Source organism: Cibotium barometz, chromosome 12 (genome assembly GCF_041138505.1).
Source record: "Cibotium barometz isolate CiBa-2024 chromosome 12, ASM4113850v1, whole genome shotgun sequence".
Taxonomy (NCBI): domain Eukaryota; kingdom Viridiplantae; phylum Streptophyta; class Polypodiopsida; order Cyatheales; family Cibotiaceae; genus Cibotium; species Cibotium barometz.
The window spans coordinates 30,913,588-30,935,896 of record NC_141057.1 but is presented as its reverse complement, the minus strand read 5'-3'; the positions used below and the strand labels follow the sequence as shown (position 1 = coordinate 30,935,896).

The 22,309-nt window shown below is 48.1% G+C and overlaps 1 protein-coding gene across 2 annotated transcripts in view; it reads right to left on the bottom strand.

Annotated features, from left to right (window-relative positions):
• The window catches only part of LOC147633279 (uncharacterized), a 100,418-nt gene that overhangs the window by 11,142 nt on the left and 66,967 nt on the right, over positions 1-22,309 (bottom strand). For both annotated transcript variants that reach the window (XM_086806313.1, XM_086806312.1), the window contains exons 7-8: positions 582-693; positions 86-171 (exon numbers count right to left, since the gene is read on the bottom strand). In XM_086806313.1, coding sequence (XP_086662439.1) covers positions 86-171; positions 582-693 — 198 coding nt within the window. The remainder of the gene's footprint in view (positions 1-85; positions 172-581; positions 694-22,309) is intronic.

The window sequence follows — 22,309 nt, the reverse complement described above, 5'->3', positions numbered from 1 at the left end:
CCAAGGAAGCCAAATTTTACCCCATATTTCACTATAAAAAATATGGCACCTCTCTCTACAACTGATGGACTAACGCAGAAGATACCTGGACTAGTTCGTAAATTGGAGGATCGCCAAGATGCCTGAAGTTGCTTAACTCCACCTGACTGAGGTTGCTGCAAAAATTTGCCACTGAAGCACATGGAAAACAAAAACTTACGCTGAGGACTTAAAAGTTGACTGGAGCTTCCTTTTAAATCCTTCAAATGTTGATACATGAATTGATAAAAATGTACACAGTGTGCAGCAGTAAAGAATCCCTTGCACACTTCCACCGCACAACCCCCCCCCCCCCCAAAAAAAAAAATAAAAATAAATAAATAAATAAAATTTGCAAGAGAGTGCAGTCAGGCTAGTCAAAACATGACCTCTAATGAGGTCCCTTGAGCCCTATTGTCTTTTCTATCATGATTCTCTCCTTTCTTGCACTTGAAAACACATGCCAAAAGTTGCCCCCAGCAACACAAATAAAGGTTCAATAACTGTCTTTGACATAAATACTATCACCAACACTTACATTGGTCTCTTTCATTTTAACCTACATTGCATGATGGCAACTTCAGAAGCCAGTGAGCATTGTGCTAGCTTCAGCTTAAGGATTCGAAGAGTGGATGATCTTTCAGCTAAATGTAAAAGTCCTGAATCAGTCACAACCTGCACCACAAAAACAAAATGCACTCAGCTAAAGCCCGAAACATTTGTTTCAAGCAAACGATTTTTTTCCCAAAGAAAGATCCTTCAATTAGTTATAAAGAAAAACCGTCCTATCCAGGGAGAACAGTGGAGCTACTTGGCACTATAGGTCCCCAATGTGGCTTTTCCCTCTGCCTTCAGTTGTGGCCTCCATCCAACAGAGCGGCCAGCTGAGAAGGGATCCCCCCTTATCTCATATGTATATTTGACTGCTTTTTAGAAGGAGAAAAAATCGTACAGCAGGGCCCGGGGTCCAGGCATGGAAGAAAGCCCCACGCTGCTGCTGCATACACTCTGAATCACCAGTCAAGCGTTCAAAATGGTCCCTGGAGGATGTGTATGAGATCCACCCAAATGGAACAGATGAAATCTGCTCTGGCACCGGCAGGGAAGGGGGGGGGGGGGATCAAGCCATCGATGGCCTCGCTGAATTGGGCTCACCAGATGTGCGAAGCTCCTATGCTGCTGATGATCTCCCATCCCGAGCTAGTGTGTGACTCTGGAGTCCAAGGCCGTATTATCAGAGCTGCTGCTAGTCATCACAGAGATGTCCATGTGAGTGAGACTCAAAGCAAAGCCTTGTCCATCATCCTTGTAAAGTAAGGCCTTGCCCGCCTCTGTAAACAAAGCTACAGCCCCCATGTGACAGTGTGGGCGGTGCTCAGATCAAAGGTGAATAGGTGAAAGATGCACGGCCATACCTGCAGTGCCTTGGGGCAGTCCCACAGGCAATGTCGCTGGCCTCCTCAAGGCTGCCGCAGCGGCAACAGCTCGCTGGTTTGTTTGGGATCGCTAGCCACGTGCCCACAGCTAAGCTCCAATGGGCTAAGAGCCAGAGAAAGAAGGAGATTTTCCGGGGAAGGAAGCTGCACCAGAGTATCCACCAGAAATCCTCAATGAAAGTTCCCGGGACTCCTACGCCTGTCAATGCTGCTGCATTTCTGGGGTGCCATTTGTGGTCTTGAGGAGCCAGAGAAAGAAGAAGAGCTTCCAGGGAAGGAACCTGCACCAGAATCTCCACCAGAAATCCTCGATGAAAGTTCCAGGGACTCCTGTGCCTGTCAATGCTGCTGCATTGCTGGGGTGCCATTTGTGGTCTCGAGGAGGATCTCACGGCCAAGCCGGGTAACTGGGAAGGCGTCCTCACGATCTTGAATTGATGGGTCTCTCCATTGCCACTCTCTGGGGTCCCACTATGTGGACCAACGGACTGTTCTCCCAAAGCCATAACTGCTAGGATGCGTCACGCCTCTGACTACAAGGGGCGGGGGGGGGGGGGTTCTTTCTGTTGCCCACTTCCTTCCCTTGCGGACCACCACACGGACCCCCTGAAGGGGGGGGAGGGAAGGTCATTACCAATCGACCACTGGGGCGCTGTCAGGAGGCCACCCAGTCTGAAACCATGAGTGTTGTTAAGGCTGCCATGTGAAAAATCAAAAACCACCAGAGGAACTCAGGTGTGGGTGAAAGAGGCCGTCCACGGGATATTGGGGGGATCATCAGGAGGAAGGAGCCAATCCGATGGAATGGCAGAGTCAATGTCATGGATCATAATGGAGGCTCCTCTTAGGGTGCCCAGGTGGTCCTCCTGTGTCAGCTTTGGGAGTCGATGGTGACTCAGCCAGGTGTCTAGAATCTAAGGTGCCCCACCCCCCCCCCCCCCCCCCCCCCCCCCCGAGCCGGCCCCAAGAGTGGTGAGATCGGGCACAGATCAGGTGTCCTGAGGGAAGGTGGAAATGAGGGTTCCAAGCCATGGGCCCTGGCAAGTGGGGGGAACCTGAACGAGGGTGGGAAGGAGAAGCTGCCAGGTGTGAAAGAGGCTCACTGCAAACCAGTCCTCAAAGCCAGTGTTAAAATTGCGGAGGGGGGCCTCCGAGAAGATCCATTGAATCCCCGATGTCCAAGCGCCAGAAGAGAGAGGAGATGGAAGCTCAAGCCATGACAATGATGCCTAGGGGGGAGAGAGAGAGAGAGAAAGAGAAAGAGAAAGCACAATGGAGAGTGATGGCACAACACAATGATGAATGAATTATGATAATACTTACACCATGTACATTGCTTTTATAGGCATCACTACTACACTCCGAAATACCCAACATGACCAACAAGACCCATATGAACAACAACATACTACGATCCCTATGGGTATCCTAAAGAGGCTTCACCCATTAACTATGCCTCTCTGTTCGAATCCATGGGTAACAAAGAGCAAGAACCTCCATAATATGGTACATAGGCCACCGATACAATGCTTCCAATGCTAAGGCCCACACCGCATTGCGGAGTGCCCTCATCATGTACATTGCTTTTATAGGCATCACTACTACACTCCGAAACACCCAACATGACCAATAAGACCCATATGAACAACAACATAGTATGATCCCTATGGGTATCTGTCAAATCCCCACCGGATCTCCTCATGATCGTTCCTGGTACGAGACTCGAAACCTGCAACAAACAAACAAACAACAAGGGGGTGCAGGCCTGACTCACCTCCCAACCATGACAGCCGTGGGCAAGCCCACAGTCTTGGCTGTCCCCACCGAGCCACGAGCTGAGCTAACTAGGTTGACGTACCGACCAATCTCCTCCTCGCGACATCCCATACCGCCACGAAGCTACCCTCGCGGGCCTCGAGATTGCTGCCGGCCTCGGCTGCGTAAAGCAGGTGCACGTCTGCACTAGATCCAAGCTCCAAGACCATAGAGCTCTCACAAACTCGCGAGACTCTCTATATCCCAATAACTAACCTTGGCCACCCTTTTATAGGCTCTTGGCCGGTCATCCGGCGTCCACACTTGGGCGCCCGCCCGTCAATACTTGGGTGCCTGCCCGTTAGTCTATCCCTAACTCAGCTCGCCAATCAGCCTGCATAGCTCCAAGCTTCCCCAAACCTCGAAGCTAGTCTTGTGTGCGTGTAGCACACGGTAGATACACAATGTGCACATGACATACTCCCCTTCCTCTAAGAGCTCACTAAAAAGCCAGGGTAATCTCTCTGAAGAGTAGTTAATGTCTCCCATGTAACGTCCTCCTCAACACGATCCTTCCACTTGATCTTGTATTCCGTGATAAGCGTATTACGCAATCTTCTTTCACGAAATCCAAGAATCTTTTCAGATTAGTGCGGAACAAACGTCATGTCCTCGACATCTATAATTTCTTGAGGAGTAACTAACTGATCTGTTCCACCCAGTACTTCCTTAAGTCTACTGACATGAAATACAGGATGAACTTTCACATGAGAAGGCAAATCCAATTCATATGCAACTGAACCAATCCGTCGAGTAATACGAAATGGTCCACAATATCTAGGGGATGATTTCGGAGATCGACCTGTCCGTAAAGTCTCGGAATCTTTCTGAACTCGCAAATACACCATCGTTCCTTCAGAGAACTCTCTGGGAGAACGATGTCTATTAGAATAAAACCTGTCTCGATCTTGAGCACTTCTAATAGATTCCTTTGCAACTTGTAACATTTCTTGCATATCTTGCAGAAAATTACGTGTTGCATCATGCTGAAGTCCTGAGAATCCTACTGTAACAGGTGATCTAGGTTGAAAACCATACATAAGCATAAAAGAACTAAAACCTCTACTCGTATGCTTAGTACTGTTATATGAAAATTCTAACATAGGAAGATAATCCTCCCATGAACTCTGTCTTTTGGAGACATATGCTCGAAGCATATCCTCCAAAATCTGATTAACTCTTTCAGTCTGGCCATCAGATTGAGGATGATCAGAGGAACTCAAATTCAAAGTTGTTTCCAACTTCTCAAAAACAAGTTTCCAAAAATCACTCCTAAACTTAGAGTCCCTATCACTAACTATGTCCTGCGGTAACTAGTACAGTCTACACAATTGCTCGATAAACTGCCCTGCTAATTGCGTAGCTGTAATAGTCTTCCGGGTCGGTAAAAATCTAGCCATTTTTGTCAAGCGATCTACCACAACCCAAATAGAATCGTGGCCTTGATGTGTTCTTGGCAATCCGGTAATAAAATCCATGGAAATACTTTCCCATTTATTACCTGGGATTTACAAAGGATGCAACAACCCAGCCTGTCTAAAGCGTTCAGCTTTATTTGCCTGACAAATTTGACACTTGAGAACATAATCTTCTACATACCCTTTCATCTTTGGCCAATAAAAAGTGTGCTTCACTAACGATAGCGTCCTGTGTATCCCAGGGTGTCCAGCAAAAGGGACGTCGTGACACTCCTTAAGAATCTTGGACCTAATGTCCGGGATCTGTGGTACACAAATTTTGTCATTACGGAATAGTAAACCATTTCGAATCATCCACTGGCCTCCTGCAGCCTGAATGGTAGACTGCTCAGTCATTGAGTCTTGGTCAATCAATGAGCTCCCGTCCTGGATCTTCTGCCAAAATGGACCAAAATAGCTATCAGTCCTGCAAAGCCCTCTCAATGACTGAAATAAGTTAGTAGAAATCTTGATGAACGACAAAGTATTCACCTCTCGAATTTGACTAAGTGCATCTGCAACACTATTCATGGACCCTTTCCGATAACGAATCTCAAAATCAAAATCTTGCATTAACTCAGCCCAACGAGCTTTCCTTCCTCTCAAATCATCCGCATCACACACATACTTGATTGACTGATGATCATTCAATACCACAAACTTGGAGCCATATAAGTAATGTCTCCAAACCTTGAGAGCATGAATCACAGCATAAAGCTCTTTCTCAAGGGTTTGCCAACGAGATTGAGTGTCGTCTAGCTTTTTACTTTCAAAAGCAACCGGTCTACCATCTTGAAATAGAGCAGCCCCGATGGCATAGTCACTGGCATCAGTTTCAAGAACATAAGGCTGACTAGGATCAAGTAATGCTAAGATAGGTGCTTCCTTGACTTTATCTTTCAAAAGTCTGAAGGCCATATCCAAATCGTTATTCCAAGAGATAGGCTAATTTGACTTACGTCCACGACCTTTCAATAAGTCGGTCATCGATAGTGTGAGCTGAGAGTACTCCCGCACAGATTTTCGAAGAAAAACAACAAAACCGAGAAAAGAACGAAGTTGTTTCACTGTTCGCGGTATAGGCCAGTCCAGAACCTTCTAAACTCGGTCATAGTCAATGCTGAATCCATCTCGAGTGATCTTGTGTCCCACGTAAATGATGTCGGTCATAAAGAACTCACATTTACTTAACTTAGCATATAGTCGATTCTGTCTTAAAATAGATAAGACAATCGTGAGGTGTCTAACATGATCCTCAAGAGTACGACTATATATCAAAATATCATCCAGGAACACCACCACAAATTTTCCCAAATGTTCACGAAAAAGATCGTTCATCATTTGCTCGAAAGTGGCTGGAGCATTGGTTAACCCAAAAGGTAATATGAGAAACTCGTAACCATACCTAGTCCGAAAGGCGGTTCTTTCGACATGCCTTTCATGAATACGTATCTAGTGATAGCCAGTACGTAAATCTATCTTCGTGAAATATTTCGCTCCTGTTAACCGGTCAATCAGGTCATCTGATCTAGGGAGAGGATAACGGTTCTTAATTGTCAGCTTGTTCAATCTCTTGTAATCTATACACATTCTCCAGGTATTGTCCTTCTTTCTCCTAAGCAACACAGGTGCACCCCAAGGTGATTTACTTGGATGGATTTGGCCCATCCTCAAATAATCTTCGAGTTGTTTAGCCAACTCATCTTCCTCAGCTTGGCTCATCCTGTAAGGTGAAATACTGACAGGATGAGCACCAGGGATCAAGTCAATACGATGATCTACGGCCCGTTCAGGTGGTAAACCCGATGGCAGTTCCTTAGGAAATACGTCTTGAAACGAATCAAGTATCTTCTGTAATTCTTTGCTTTCAAACACACTTAATTCATTTATATCCATGGAAGGGATGAGAAAGGAAGAAAGTGGAATCAATACACAATGGAAAGCGGTATACAAAGAAGAATCCATTATATTTCCAAAATCAATTGTATTTACAAGAGGTCCTTGAGAGGGATGTATACAATCACCTAAAATACTATATTGGGTGTCCCTATGCTGAAAAGAAAAAATATGACTAGACCAATCTATCTGGACTTAAAGAGTCTTAAACCACTCAATCCCTAATAACAAGTCTACATTTTCTAGGTGCATAACATAGCATTCTAGAGTATCTTTGTAGTCCTGAATCTGGATTGGAAGCATCTCCACCTTTCGATCCCATACTTGCCTTCCCACAGGTAGGCGTACCTCATAGGTATGATCGCTGGGTGTCGTATCAAGACCCAATTTCTGCACAAGTTTATAGTTAACAAAGTTGTGTGAGTTGCCAGGGTCTAGAAGAATGTGAATCTTATGGCCATTCACTTCTCCATAAACGCGGAGAAGATCATGCAAGCCAAATACTTTAGAGTTGAACAGACAATCAGAACAAGTACTAGGGCGAGAAAGTACAGTAATTGACGTACCTGTCAAAGACAATTGGTTAGCTGCCTTTGGCTTGGGTCCTGCGTTGGTCTTCGCACCCTTTTGCTTTGGGCACTCGTTACGCATGTGTCCTTTTTCTTCGCAGATAAAACGTCGTCCTTCCTTCTTGAGCTTTAAAGCCCTAAGGAGTCGTTTCTTCTTCGCTGGTGTCGAACTGGAATTCTTCGAAGGTTGGTCCGAAGACTTTCCTTCAGTCATGTTAGCCATAGGTGCCGAGAACTTTCTTTTATGCTTGTTCCCTTGCTCGGTAACGGGTTTCGACTTGGAAGAGACCATTGTATCATCATAGATACAAGCTAAATGAATGGCTTCGTCCAATGTTTTGCATTTGTTATTTTTAACCTGTAAACGGTATGAGTCTGGTAAACCAGCTACAAAGAACCCCAAAAGAGTAGTGGGATCCATCTTTGTAGCTTTCATCTACAAGTCCCTAAACTTCTCCAGGTAGACCTCATAAGTGAGGTGCTGCGAGGTTGGTCAAAGCTGAAAACCGGGCAACAACATTATAATCATCCTCTTTTTTTAGGAATTCTTTCCTGAAGACGTCTTCGAATTGTGCCCAAGTTGTTGGCTTAGGGTTGAGTTCCTTCCACCAAAGCAAAGATTTGCCGGAGAGGAAACCTGCTGCTAACTGGATCTTTTTTCCATCATCATATGGATGAAACTGAAAGTGAACTAACCACTTATGTAGCCATGTGTCCACGATCTCCTTGGTACGCTGCTTTTGCTCGCCTCCGAACGGTTCCGGAGTAATGTTGGGGCCTAAAGCAAAGGCCAAGGTATCCATACCCGATAGAGTAGAGAGGGTAGTGGTCAAGAGAGCGATGGAGTTTTGCAAAGCTTGCATCTGGGCTACGATTTGTGCCTGACGTTCCGACAAAGAAGCTTCGAGAGCTACTTTGAACTCTTGGAAATCTGATTTTGACACATAATCGTCAAAAAGATCGGCATCGGTATCTTCCGTAGCCGGCAAGCCAGTTCCAGAATGTGCTTCTGACGTGCTGCTGATTTCAGGCCCTCTCGCGTCATTCAACAAAGACGTACCACTCGAGGTGGTTGGTACATCATCTTCTCCTCTCTTTTTTCCACTTGATTCAAGAGATATCCTCTCTAAAACTAAAGCCACACCCGCACTCATATCCCGAGCGTGGGCTCCGAGGTCAGACATCCTGTTTTCTTGTGTTCGCAACCTCTAAAGCCTTTGGTTGTTCTGTTAAAAGTTTCCTTGTACCTGCATAAGAAGGGAATCAAAAATACACCCATGCTGACATGAAGGTGCAGGGCCTGGCTACATTGCACTCTCAAACATAACCACATGCACACACCCACCCACCTGGATGACGCCGCAGTAAAGCGTGACTTCAAGGACTCTGATATAGAAAGAATTTCAGGAGAATGCTGATCTTTGCTGATTTTCTTCCATATTCTCCGGATCTGTGCTGTATCTGTTGGTGAGAGCATACAATTACTTCTTGTCTCCACCAGCCCAAATATTCGCGTTCGACAAGGGGCTCCAACTCTGATTCTTGGGTTGACATCGTGAAGAGGACAAGTGGAGAGAAAATTCGATCTTTGCACAAGAAAAGTGCAAGGGAACTTGAGAGCTTGAGAGCTTGAAAACTTGAGAGATGTGTGGCAAGAAGCCCACTTAAGGGGTTTATAAAGGTTTCCCCAAAAGCTATCTTTAGCTTTTGCTTTTGTGTGTTTTTTTTTTTGGCTATATATATATATATATATACATATATATATATATTCTGTTGTCTTAAAAAAAACACCTTTAAGCATTAAGTAGGTTTTTTAAACCTTTTACTAAGGTTTAGGAAAAAAAACTCCTTGCTACGTTGCTTTTCGCTAAATCCATCGCCACCCTCCTGCCACCGTCGGACTGCGAGTATGGGCTTGGAAACTGCCGTCGCCTACGCATAGGCTTGGCTGCCCGCCCGTCCGCGTACCCCACATCGACTGCCCATGTGCGCCGCTTTCAGCGTGCCAGCGCACGAGGGGAACCTGTCGAATGCCCGAGTACACTCCTGCATCCGCCTAGCTGGTGCTGTCGCCTGCGCACTGGTCTTGCACACGTTTGTGTGCGTATGCGTATACTTGGCCGACTGCACCTCATAGGTGTGCCTGCCAGCTTGTGCACCAGCGCCTGGACACGTGCGTCGGATCATGCTAATCAGCCTGCCAGCGACTGTATAAGAGTACCCGCCCTAGCTGCGCATACAAGTGCTAAACAACACAACCGGCGACCTTCTCTCTCTCTCTTTCTCACAAAAAACAGCCAACATGTTTTTTTTAATGTTTTCTCTCTTCAATTCGTGCGACTGTATAAGAGTACCCGCCCTAGCTGCGCATACAAGTGCTAAACAACACAACCGGCGACCTTCTCTCTCTCTCTTTCTCACAAAAAACAGCCAACATGTTTTTTTTAATGTTTTCTCTCTTCAATTCGTGCGACTGCACAAACATCTTTCCTCTTCTTTGCAAAGCAAACAACCCTTTCTAGACCACAATAGCTATCATGACGGGTTCTTATGATGAAAAAAAAACATACTGAATCTGAAAACAGCAGCATGCACAGAAAAAACAGCAAGCTTTTTTTGAACACATACCTTTCTTCGACCTCATCTTCTCTACCTACCGACTTGCTCGTTCACGAGGCATGCTCTGATACCACTGTCAAATCCCCACCGGATCTCCTCGTGATCGTTCCTGGTACGAGACTCGAAACCTGCAACAAACAAACAAACAACAAGGGGGTGCAAGCCTGACTCACCTCCCAACCATGACAGCCGTGGGCAAGCCCACAGTCTTGGCTGTCCCAACTTATCACCCAAGTGCTCCAAGCACTCCGAATGCCATGCCAAATCCCAATGTAATTCCCTACAGAGGCACATGCTATAAATGCGGATTCAACCATGCTTACGCCCCCATGGCAAAAGCATTTGCTACCACTTCGGCAAGTCTTAACTTGTTAAGCATATAGGGAGAACTTATTCACATAGTCCCCCTTAATGCCATCACAAGGCTCCAAGCCAAGATGAGGGTGGTAGCCAAAGGAACACCCAAGGCTACCAATAACTAGAAAGCCCAAGGTTCAACTTCTTCGAAGCAAGCAGCCAAAGAGCTAGAAGCGCAAGCCCTACATTAGCCCCTCAAAATGATAATAAACCAAAACTAGAGGTCTAGAAGAAGACGACCTCTAAGAGTGTGTGTGAACGCAATGCACGATGAGTTGTCAAGGGCAATGACGTCATGAAAGTGGTTTGGACAAGATCTCCAAAACTGCCTCCCTTGCGAAGAAAGCGCGATCTCCCGCTCAGAACCACTCTTCCCAAGGAAAAGAAACCCATAGACTATGAAAACCTTTCAAAGAAACTCAAGGAGTATCCCAACCTTGTGTTGGAGAAAGAGAGAATGAGACAAGCCCAAGAGCTTGTAAGGAAGATACAAGCTGAACCAGAGCCAGCGTTAGATCAAGTGGTTGAGTGCAAACCACTAACCCTGCCTCAATGTATCCCAGACCCTATCCAAGTGCCGATCATAGACTTTACAAGGGAACCCCAGAGTTTGCCAAAGGCCTCAGATAGACCCATAACCATTCTTAAGAGATCGCAAACAGAACCAATACTGGGGAGCCTCAGCCTCTAGAACCAATCCATCCAAACCCCACATTGCTAGATGCAGTGAGGAAGGACTTAGAGAGAGATGAAAGTTGGCCTTCCATTGGTCATCATAGCTAGTGTAACATTTTCTCCAAGGTGATCGGCAACAACTTTATCCCGTCCCCTTTAAAGGCACCACCTCCTAGGGAAGAATCAATACACGTTCCTTACACATTAGCAGGTCCTAACCCGCCTCAGAGTGAGTATGAACCCAATAAGTGCAAGTGTCACCTGCGGAACATAGCAAGCTTCATAGCCTTCTTGTCGTAAGTTCAAGTTCCGATAAGTTCTCTTTTGCAAGGAAATTCATAACTTTGGAGAGACTTATCTCACTGGATGAATGGGAATTTAAGAGCCCACACAACTGAGCCTGAACCTGAGGAGAGGAGGACGAGCCATGCCCCATTGAGCATCCTCCCTCCATTACCAAAACCAAAGAATAGCCAAAAGTACCCATGAACAAGCTAGGACACTATTTTGAAAGCGATGAAATGAACGCCGTGTTACTTCTCATGTACAAGGACGTGACAACCTCCACAATCTTGGATGGTGGTGCTGGTGTTAGCATAATCACCCAAGGATTGTTGGGAGGCTTGGGGTGGTAGCCCACCACTCATAGGCACAAGCCTCGTGGTCAAGCTTGCCGACAGGAACACAACCAAACCCTTAGGCGTCCTACAAGATGCAAGAATCAAGACCTTTGGACTAAGCTTTGTGATGGATTTTCAAAGAAGAGGATCGTACACGATGATCCTCGGAAGGCCTTACATGAAAGAAGCAAGGCCGTCCATGATTGGAAAACCAATCACAATTATATATGCAAGGGCAACCAGTCCTTGAAGACACACCTCAAACAAAGAAGACGCATCCCATGGATCAAGGCATTCTCACCAATGAACTGCTTCAGCCAACATGTGTAAATGTTGTAACAAGGTGTAGGATAGTGAAGATGAGAACGAGGACTACGAGCCTCTCCCAAAGCATGACAACTCTAAGGATTGGGTACATATCTTGGCAACATGGACTCTCTTCCACAAAAGCTTGGAACAAAGTTTGCACGATTAGACAAGACGGAAATCACCTCCATGTTCATGCTTAGTGCAACAACCCTTTTGGGAGGTAACGATAACTTTGAACCAATAGTAGCTAGTGATTCATTTAGCAAGGAAGATCAACTTCTGTGTTATCCACAGTCACTCGGCCAAGAAGAAAACAACCACATAGAAAGCCTAAGAAGTATCTTCTCACCATGGAGATGGAACTTCATCGGCTTCGCTATGTTGAGGCCGTAGGTTCACATGAAACCTACACTTGATAGTGGGAAGCTAGCCTAGTAAGGTCACTATTCAAACAAAAACAATGGGAAACCCACCAGCTCCGAGCAAGCCACGCTCTACCGAGTTACCAGATGCAAGCTCGATAAGGTAAAGATTGAGTCAGAGAAGGAAGTGAAACTCAAAGAGCTCGCCAAGCCTCAAAAGGAAGATCTGAGGTAAGTGCTCGAGTATTTTAAGTCTTGCAATATTGGGGACAGAGTGGTACATGGCGAGGAGGTTCAAAAAAGCCAGGGCAGAGAGCCACATGCTTCATATGACGGCCCCACTGAAATCAAAGAAGTAAATCTTGCTAGCCTAGGTGAAGAACCAAAGCCCATGTTCATCGTCAAAGACCTCGCCCTTGAGCAAGAAGAAGAATAGATAGTCTTTCTCAAAGAATTTCAAGATGTGTTTCCCTAGAAATACACTGACATGAATGGAATTCCTCCGGAGGTGCTGAAACACACCAATCCTCTCCATGAAGGCGCAAAAGAAGAGCTAGACAAGCCCATTGATGTGGGATTTGTGTATGAAATCGAGCACACTGAGTAGGTGTCGCCAATAGTGATCGTTCCCAAAAAGAACGAAAAGCTTAGAGTGTGTGTTAACCTCAAAAAGGTTTTAATGCCACCACAATCCGCAATCACTACTCCTTGCCTTACACTGCCACATGTTGGAAAGAGTCACTAGAGCAGATGCTTGCGGTTGCTTGGATGGCTTCTGTGGCTACAATCATGTGACAATGGACCCACAGTGGCACCCGGTTCGCGCACTGCCTAGGCCGTCCAGTTCGATACGAACCGTTTTGTTCAATTCAGGCGGTTTGGTTCCAGTTTGGTCGAATCCAGGCGACCGTTTTTTTCCATGGTTTTTTTGGCCGTTTTTTTGACAGTTTTTTTTCCCCCTTTTTTGACAATTTTTCTCGCCGTTTCTTGGGCATTTTGGGGACTATTTGAGACTTAAGCCTTTGGCCCTTTGCTTGCAAAATGTGCATGATGCATGCAGGACACTTTTCCAGGGACATGACTGCCCACAGGTTTCTCCAAGATGGACTTTCGTGGCCTACACTCTTTGGAGACGTAGTTTGAGTTTGTCAAACGCTACAATGAATGCCAAAGGTACGCCATATTCTAGGTGATGGACCAGATGCCCCCAACCCTGGTAATTCCAGAACAACCATTTGAAAAATGGAATTTGGACTTTGTGGGTTCCATTAGCCTAGATGCTAAGGGAACCCAGGCGTGTTTCATCATCGTCGCCGCAGATTACTTCACGAAATGGACCAAGCCTAAAGCCACGCAAAAAGCTAACGCAATAGCTATCCCCAAGTTGCCCACTAGAAATAGTGAGTGATCACAGTACACATTTTATAAATGAAGTGGTGGAGTTCTTGATCAAAGAGTTTCTTGTGGTGCATAGAAAGTCGAAACCTTATTGCCCACAAGAGAACAGCCAGGCCAAGAGCACAAACAAGACGACGTGCACTATTCTCACCAAGACAATAGAAGCATCGAGGAGCAATTGGGAGCATAAGTTGCACTCTGCTCTATCCCTGACATAATGATAATGAATCTCGATGTGCTTAGTGCATGCATGAAACACTGGGTTTCGTGCCCTTGCTATAGCACTCTCACTGTCAGTGAGTGTGGTAGTGGGTGTCTGTTGACACTCATGAAGATCGGTCACTCATTAATCTCCTCAGCCATACACAATCAGGGTTTCCTAAAGATAACGAAAGATCCACTTCACTACTTGTCAATGCTTGCATAAATTTTCTACACTGGGAAACACCAAACTGAATATCTGAGCGCGTGTTGCATAAGTATATAAGGCAACCTACTGCTTGGCTGTAAACACTCATATCAAAAGGCTCTCCAACATCATGCATGCTCAATTTGAGCCTTGGTTCCATTGGAGTAAAGATGGGCTTACAATCTTCAAACCCAAACTTGTGCACCAGCTTGTTAATGTAGTTTGATTGTTGTATATATATCCCAACATATGTCTGCACAAATCGTATGTAATGACTATTCCAAAATCCCTAGCTGGTCAAATAAGTATGTATCTTCTCATACCAAGCTCGGGGTTTGAGACCATAAAGTGCTTTTCGAAGCCTGCATACTTTGTTTTCTTGACTAGGCATCTCAAAACCAATGGGCTGATTAACATAAATCACTTCTTGCAAATCCCCATTAAGAAAAGTTGATTTAATGTCCAACTAATGCACTTTCCATCCATGATGGGCAGCCAATGCAACAACACATCTAACTGTGGCCATACGAGAAGTAGGTGCGAAAGTCTCATCATAATCAATGCCCTTTTTCGGGGCATACCCTTTGGCCACAAGCCTGGCATTGTACCTGTCAATGGTACCGTCTGACTTTCTTTTCAACTTATACACCCACTTTGTGTCAATTGAGTTCTTGCCAGGAGGCAAGTCTACCAATCCCATGTGTTAGTTTTGTGGATAGGAATCATCTCATTTTACATGGCTTGCACCCAACGCTCATCTTTTTTTTTTTCCAGAAAAAAGATCCTTCTATTCGTTAAAGAAAAAAAAGGCACAAAGGGCTAGATACAACCACGAAGGGCTAAATACAAACTCGCCTCATTTAAGGATGGGAATCAAATGATCATAAGGGGAAGAGACGCTTCTCCTCCGGCTGGCTACTCTATGAGGAGAAGGCTATCTCATACAGGGGGAGGAGGGGGGAACAACCACACAGGTGGTCTATAATGCCAAATGGGGTCACCGCCTCTGTTTGTGAGGAAAGGGCTTGGCCTCCAAAGCCTCAAGAAAGCTTCCCACCGCTTCTGCATGCGGTCAGAACCTCCCTGTAACTTCCCCCACTAACCGCGGAGGTTGTGAATGATATCAAGCCATATGCTCCTAATGGTCTTAGCCGGCGGAGTGTGGGTACCCTCGATGGCCTCACTACATCTAGCATGCTAAATGTGCCAGGCTGCTATGCTACTGCAAATCTCCCATCTCTGGCATGAGCCTAGCTGCCAGTTGCCTGTAGGTGGAGCTGTGACTGGTACTGCTGCAATACGATGGTGAGAGACCTGACGGCCTAGCCCTCCCCCATCCTCCTCATAAGCCCTGACCACTCCAATCTCTGTGGTCCAAGCGACAATGCCCCATGTAATGATCCGGTCGGTGCCCTGTCCATAGCGAAGATGCGGAGAATCTGTTTGTCAAATCCCCAAAGGATCACCACGTAGAACGCTCCTGATACAAAACTCGCAACCTGCAAAACAAAGCCAAGCAACGTGAAGGGGGTGCAAGCCTGACTCACCTCCCTACCTTGTCAGCTGTGGGCAAAACTCACAAGTTTTGGCTGTCCCCACCGAGCCACGAGCTGAGCTAACTAGCTGGACGTACCAACCAATCTCTACCTCGTGACGTCCCATACCGCCATGAAGCTACCCTCCCAGGCCTCGAGACTGCTGCCGGCCTTGGCTGCATAAAGTAGGTGCACGTTTGCACTAGATCCAAGCCCCTGACCATAGAGCTCTCACAAAGACACGCGAGACTCTATGAACTATTGACTAACCTTGGCCACCCTTTTATAGGCTCTTGGCCAGTCACCGAGCGTCACTGGGCATCCATACTTGGGTGCCCGCCTGTTAGTCTATCCCTAGCCTAGCTCGCCAATCAGCTTGCCTGGCTCCAAGCTTCCCCAAGACTCGAAGCTAGTCTTGTGTAGCACACGGTAGATACACACTGTGCACATGACATACTCCCCTTCCTCTAAGAGCTCACTCCTGAGCTCACTAAAAACCCAAGGTAATCCCTCCGAAGGGTAGTCAATGTCTCCCATGTAGCGTCCTCCTCAACATGATCCTTCCACTTGATCTTGTATTCCGTGAGAAGCGTATTTCGCAATCATCTTTCACGAAATCCAAGGATCTTTTCCGGTTCGAGTGAAACAAATGTCATATCCTCAACATCTATGATTTCTTGAGGAGTTACTAATTGGTCTGTTTCACCCAGTACTTTCTTGAGCCTACTAACATGAAATACGGGATGAACTTTCACATGAGAAGGCAAATCCAGTTCATATGCAACTGAACCAATCCGTCGTGTAATCCGAAATGGTCCACAGTATCTAGGGGATAATTTCGGAGATCGACCTGTCCGTAAAGTCTCGGAATCTTTTGGAACTCGCAAATACACCATCGTTCCTTCAGAGAACTCTCTAGGTAAATAATGTCTATTAGAATAAAATCTGTCTCGGTCTTGAGCACTTCTAATAGATTCCTTCGCAACTTGTAACATTTCTTGCATATCTTGCAGAAAATTACGTGTTGCATCATGCTGAAGTCCTGAAAATCCCACGGTAACAGGTGATCTAGGTTGAAAACCATACATAAGCATAAAAGAACTAAAACCTCTACTCGTATGCTTAGTACTATTATATGCAAATTCTAACATAGGAAGATAATCCTCCCATGAACTCTGTCTTTTGGAGACATATGCTCGAAGCATATCCTCCAAAATCTGATTAACTCTTTCAGTCTGGCCATCAGATTGAGGATAATCTGAGAAACTCAAATTCAAAGTTATTTCCAACTTCTCAAAAACAAGCCTCCAAAAGTGACTTGTAAACTTAGAGTCCCTATCACTGACTATGTCCTGCGGTAACCCATACAGTCTAAACAATTGTTCGATAAATTGCCTTGCTAATTGCGTAGCTGTAATGGTCTTCCGTGTTGGTAAAAATCTAGCCATTTTTGTCAAGCGATCCACCACAACCCAAATAGAATCGTGGCCTTGACGTGTTCTTGGCAATCTAGTAATAAAATCCATGGAAATACTTTCCCATTTATTACTCGGGATTTGCAAAGGATGCAACATCCCAGCCTGTCTAAAGCGTTCAACTTTATTTGCTTGACAAACCTGACACTTGAGGACATAATCTTCTACATATCCTTTCATCTTTGGCCAATAAAAGGTGTGTTTCACTAAAGCTAATGTCCTGTGTACCCCAGGGTGTCCAGCAAAAGGGGTGTAGTGACACTCCTTAAGAATCTTGGACCTTATGTCCGGGATCTGTGGTACACAAATTTTGTCATTACAGAATAGTAAACCATTCCGAATCATCCCCACTGGCCTCCTGCAGCCTGAGTGGTAGGCTGCTCAATCACTGAGTCTTGGTCAATCAATGAGCTTCCGTCCTAGATCTTCTGCCAATATGGACCAAAATAACTATCAGTCCTGCAAAGCCCTCTCAATGACTGAAATAAGTCAGTTGAAATCTCGATGAACGACAAAGTATTCACCTCTCTAATTCGACTAAGCGCATCTGTGATACTATTCATGGACCCCTTTCGATAATGGATTTCAAAATCAAAATCTGGTATTAACTCGGCCCATCAAGCTTTCCTTCCTCTCAAATCATCTGCATCACACACATACTTGATTGACTGATGATCAGTCAATACCACAAACTTGGAGCCATATAAATAATGTCTCCAAACCTTGAGAGCGTGAATGACAGCATAAAGCTCCTTCTCAAGGGTTAGCCAACGAGATTGAGTGTCGTCTAGCTTTCTACTCTCGAAAGCAACAGGTCTACCATCTAAGATAGGTGCTTCCTTGACTTTATCTTTCAAAAGTTTGAAGGCCATATCCAGATCGTTATTCCAAGTAATACAAAGAATGAGCACCAAGGCTTGCGTAGCTCGCTGAAGCTCCCGCCTCCACCCTGCACTGCGCGCGCCCGCCTGTCCCCCCTCTCTCTCTCGCCTTTTCGCCCCCCTCCTCTCCGCCTTTTCGCCCCTCCACCCCCCGCTTGCCTTCTTCTCGCCGTTGCGCCCCCCCCCTCCTGCCTCGCTGCTGCGCCTCCCCCCTCATCGCCATTTCGTCCCCCCCTCCTAGCCGCCTCTTCGCATTTTCGCCCCCATCCTCCTCTTCGCCTGTTCGCCGCCTCCCACCTCTCCGCCTGTTCTCGCCCGCCTCCCCTCAGCAGCGCCCTCCCCTTTCGCTTCTTTTTTTGTTGCCGCCCCCCCCCCCCCCCCCCCTCAGGGCTTCTCCTCCGTTTTCCCCCCTCCCTCCTCTTTCGTGCTGCGTTTCACCCCCAGGGGGTTTTTGTTTTTCTTCATTTTCATCCGGTCTTCCGCCTCTTTGTGTGCAGCCCGTTTCTTGCAGGTTTCCCACATTCGCCTCGCCTTCGCCTGAGCTTCAGACTCTGATGGAGACTCCTCCCGCCTCGCCTCAGAGGGACTCATCCGCAGCCCCCTCGCCCGCCCCCGAGGACATCCCCATCAGGCTTTCTCTTTCGCCGGAAGAGGAAGCGAGCCTCACCGCAGAGGTGGAACGCCTCCAGGCTCATTCCACCATCTGCCGTATAGTCGGCACTCGCCCCAGCAGAGGGGAGATCAGGGATCTTCTTCAGGCTCGCCTTCTTGCAGATGTGGGCAAGATCCTGGATGTACAGCTCCTGGGCCGGGGCCATTATCAGATAGAATTCGAGGCCGCCCAGAGCGTTGCCAAGGTCCTTGCCATGAGTCCTCTGGACATCAGGGGTGCTCGGGCTTTCTTCAGACCTTGGCAGCATGGATTTGACCCAGCAGCGGCGGAGCAGGGAGAGCGCCTCTTCCATATTACAGTTTGTTTCCCTGGTCTCCGCCGGGAGTATCTTCCGCTCCTCTCTAGGCTCGGAGCATTGGTGGGCTCGATACTAGAGACGGGCCCCTCAGCAGCTTCAGTGGTGGCCAGAGCAGCTGGGCTACCTTCGGTCAGAGTGTTGGTGTCTGACATCTCCTCCCTTCCTAAGGTCATTCAGCTACCTAGGATAGGGGGGGGGGGGGGTGGATAGATCAGAGAGTGGAGTTTTCGGGGCTCCCGAACCAGTGCTTCATTTGCAGGCAGGTCGGTCATCTGGCCAAGGCCTGCCCTCGCAGGAGACCTCGACCCGCACCACAGCAGCAGGCTACTGATGGCCCGCCCACAGATTCGGCTCGGCAGGCTGCCTCAGGGACACCTGCTCAGGCCACAGAGACCTCGGAGTGGCAGCCTGGACAGGGGCGCCGCCGAGGGAGACAGCCACAGCAGCACGCACAGAGACCGCTGCAGCAGCAGCCACAGTCTCAGCCTCACTGGGTTCCTGTGAGGAACAGCTTTGCTCCCCTTCAGGAGGAGACCCCTGCAGCGACCGAGGACCAGGAGATGCCAGCTTCCCCTCCTTCACCTCCCCCACCCCCGTCCCCTCCCACTGCCTCGCTTCCACCTTCGCCTCCTCCCGCCCCCGCTCCGGTTTCGGCAGCGGCTCCCTCTCCACCTCCCTCGCCTCCCCCTCCTCCCGCTCCGCCCGCCTCACCTTCCCGGGAGACCCTCGCAGTTCCCTGGCGCTCACCTGCAGTCCGGAGAGCGCTGAGCACTGACCTCGCTCGAGCATCACAGAGGAGACCTATGCCGATTAGGGCCTCACGGATTTCATCTATTCGCAGTCGGCTGAGTCGCCTTGGCATTAGACAGCGCTCAGAGGCCTTTGATTATACCTTTACACGGCTTTTTGGAGCAGAGGGCCCCCATGAGCCAGCACCCATTCGAGTTCATGTAGTGATACCTCCGGCCCGCGGGGAGGAGGCACTAGACTCAGCGGTGGCCTTCTCGTTCCCTCTATGTGGACCTTGTGATCGGGAGTGGACTCTAGAGCTCGCTCTCAGCACTTTGAAGACTCAAGCAGTTGAGTTTTCTCACCACATGAGCGATCTGGAGGTGACTGATGTGATAGGCCGACTTTGGGAGTTGGCTCATTTTTTCTTGGATCCCGGGAGTGTGGATACCTCAGGGATTCGGCATTTGGTCGTGCGCATAGTGGCAGACTTGGCACGCGACCCTGGATATGTGAGTATACACGAGGTTTCTCTGTCAGAGCAGGAGGCAGTCGCCATGGGCCACAACCACTGGCGCCTGATCCGGGATTCTTGCAGTACAGCGGGTGGGCAGATTCGCAGCCGTTCGGATGGGGACTGCTCTCCATCCAAGCCGCTTGCGAAGGCCCGCCGTACAGCTGAGACAGCATCCACCTCAGCAGGGCATCCATGAGGATCATCTCATGGAATGTACAGGGCCTTGGCGGAGCACACTTTATACGCTATCGAGGTTGCTTGAGGCAGGAGCTTCAGAGATGCCTGGTTGGTGGCAGCATTGACATTTTGATGATGCAGGAGCACCACTTGGGTGAGAGCAGGATCCGGAGATATGGTTCGGTGATGCCTGGTAGATGGGACACTTTTTGGTCTGCAGGGTTTGGTCCTTTGGGTGGACAGGGAGGAGTATGCATGGTTATTGCAGATGTATGGCGGCAGGCCATTGTGGATCGAGGGATCATTGTGCCAGGTAGAGCACAGTATGTCATTCTGAGGATGCATGATGAGCTATTGGGTGTGCTCAACATCTATGCGCCCAATCATGCTAGTGCCAGAGCAGAGTTCTGGACTCAGGTTACAGATGCATTGCCAGAGGCCGCACATTGGTGTGTTGGGGGAGACTTCAACATGCTTGAGGACCCGGCAGATAGGGTGGGAGGCAGTCATGTTACAGTGCACGGCACGGAGCTTGCAGCTTGGGACCGGTTTTGCATGTCACTGAGGATCACTGATGCATGGCAGCATGGGGCTTTCTCCCGGTCTCAGGACAGTCTTAGTTTCTCTCGGTCGGATCGCCGGCAGGGAGGGACTAATCTATCACGGATTGATCGCTTTTATGTGGGCGATTGGTTAGGGGAGCGAGGGGGCTCCGTCGGCATTCTCGCTGGCACCTCATTTTCAGATCATGCACCAGTTATATTGACATTGGAGGAGGGGACACGGGAGCCCAGCTTGCAGTTGAGGATCCCAGAGAGGGTACTTGCAGATCCCAGTCTCGCTGAGGACATTGAGAGGATCTGGCATGATAGTCAGTGCTCTGACCAGGATGCAGCGGGCCAGTGTGCCCAGGGACTCATTGATCTTAGCTCTTTTCTACACGCTGCAGCTTTGACTCGACTGGGAGAGATTCGCGAGCGGGAGCAACGGCTGAGACGCAGCCTTGCTTCGCTACAGCGCCTTCAGGAGCAGCAGCCTGCATGTGAGTGGGTGGCGTCCCAGCTGAGCCAGGCACGCCAGGAGGTTAGAGAGATAGAGGAGCAGAGACATGAGTTTTACTTTCGTCGTCAGGCCTCTCAGTGGACGCAGCTTGGTGATAGAGTGACTGGGGAGTTTTTTGAGATCACTGGACCCCGTCATGCGCGAGCAGGAGTCCGTTAGCTTGGTAGACCGGATGGATCGGTAGCTACTGAGCTCGGGGAGATCAGAGCCATTGCCACTGCTTTTTATAGTGACCTGCTTTCAGCAGAGCCAGCCACTGAGGATCGAGATGTTTGCAGACAGACTGTGTGGGCCCATGTGCAGAGGAGGGTCACAGACCATATGCGTACAATTCTAGGTGCGCCTCTGTCAGAGATTGAGCTTGCCGAGGCCTTGAGGGTCCTACCGCGACATAGTTGCCCAGGGGAGGACGGACTGACGCCGGCCTTTTTTATGCGCTATTGGGACCTTTTGGGGCCAGGCCTCCGCAGGGGCTTTCAGCATGTTTTGGACACTGGGGTGATGCCACAGAGCTTTTCAGAGGGCTTGATCTATCTTATCCCCAAGGGGGAGGGAGCATCAGATGACATTTGGCATTGGAGGCCTATTACGATCCTCAATACTGTCTACAAGGTCTTAGCAAAGGCCTTGAGTTTGAGGATCCAGCCCTTCCTGGGGGAGTTGATTCATGCTACTCAGACAGGATTTGTCAAGGAGCGCAGTATCCTTGACAACATCTTTACTTTCTGGGAGGCGACGGCCCGAGCTAGGTTTCTTGGCGAGGACTTGGTCGTGATGCTTCTCGATTTTGAGAAGGCATACGATAGAGTTGATTGGGGATTCTTACAGGGCACTATGCTTCGCCTGGGCTTTGAGCCAGGATGGATCAGAGGGGTGGCAGCTCTGTATTCCACAGCTCGCAGCCAGGTGCTGATTGCAGGAGGTCGGGGGCCGAGTTTTGAGCTGACCAGATCAGTCCGTCAGGGGTGTCCTCTCGCCCCTTTCCTTTTTCTCTTCTTTGCGGAGGCTATGAGTATGTACTT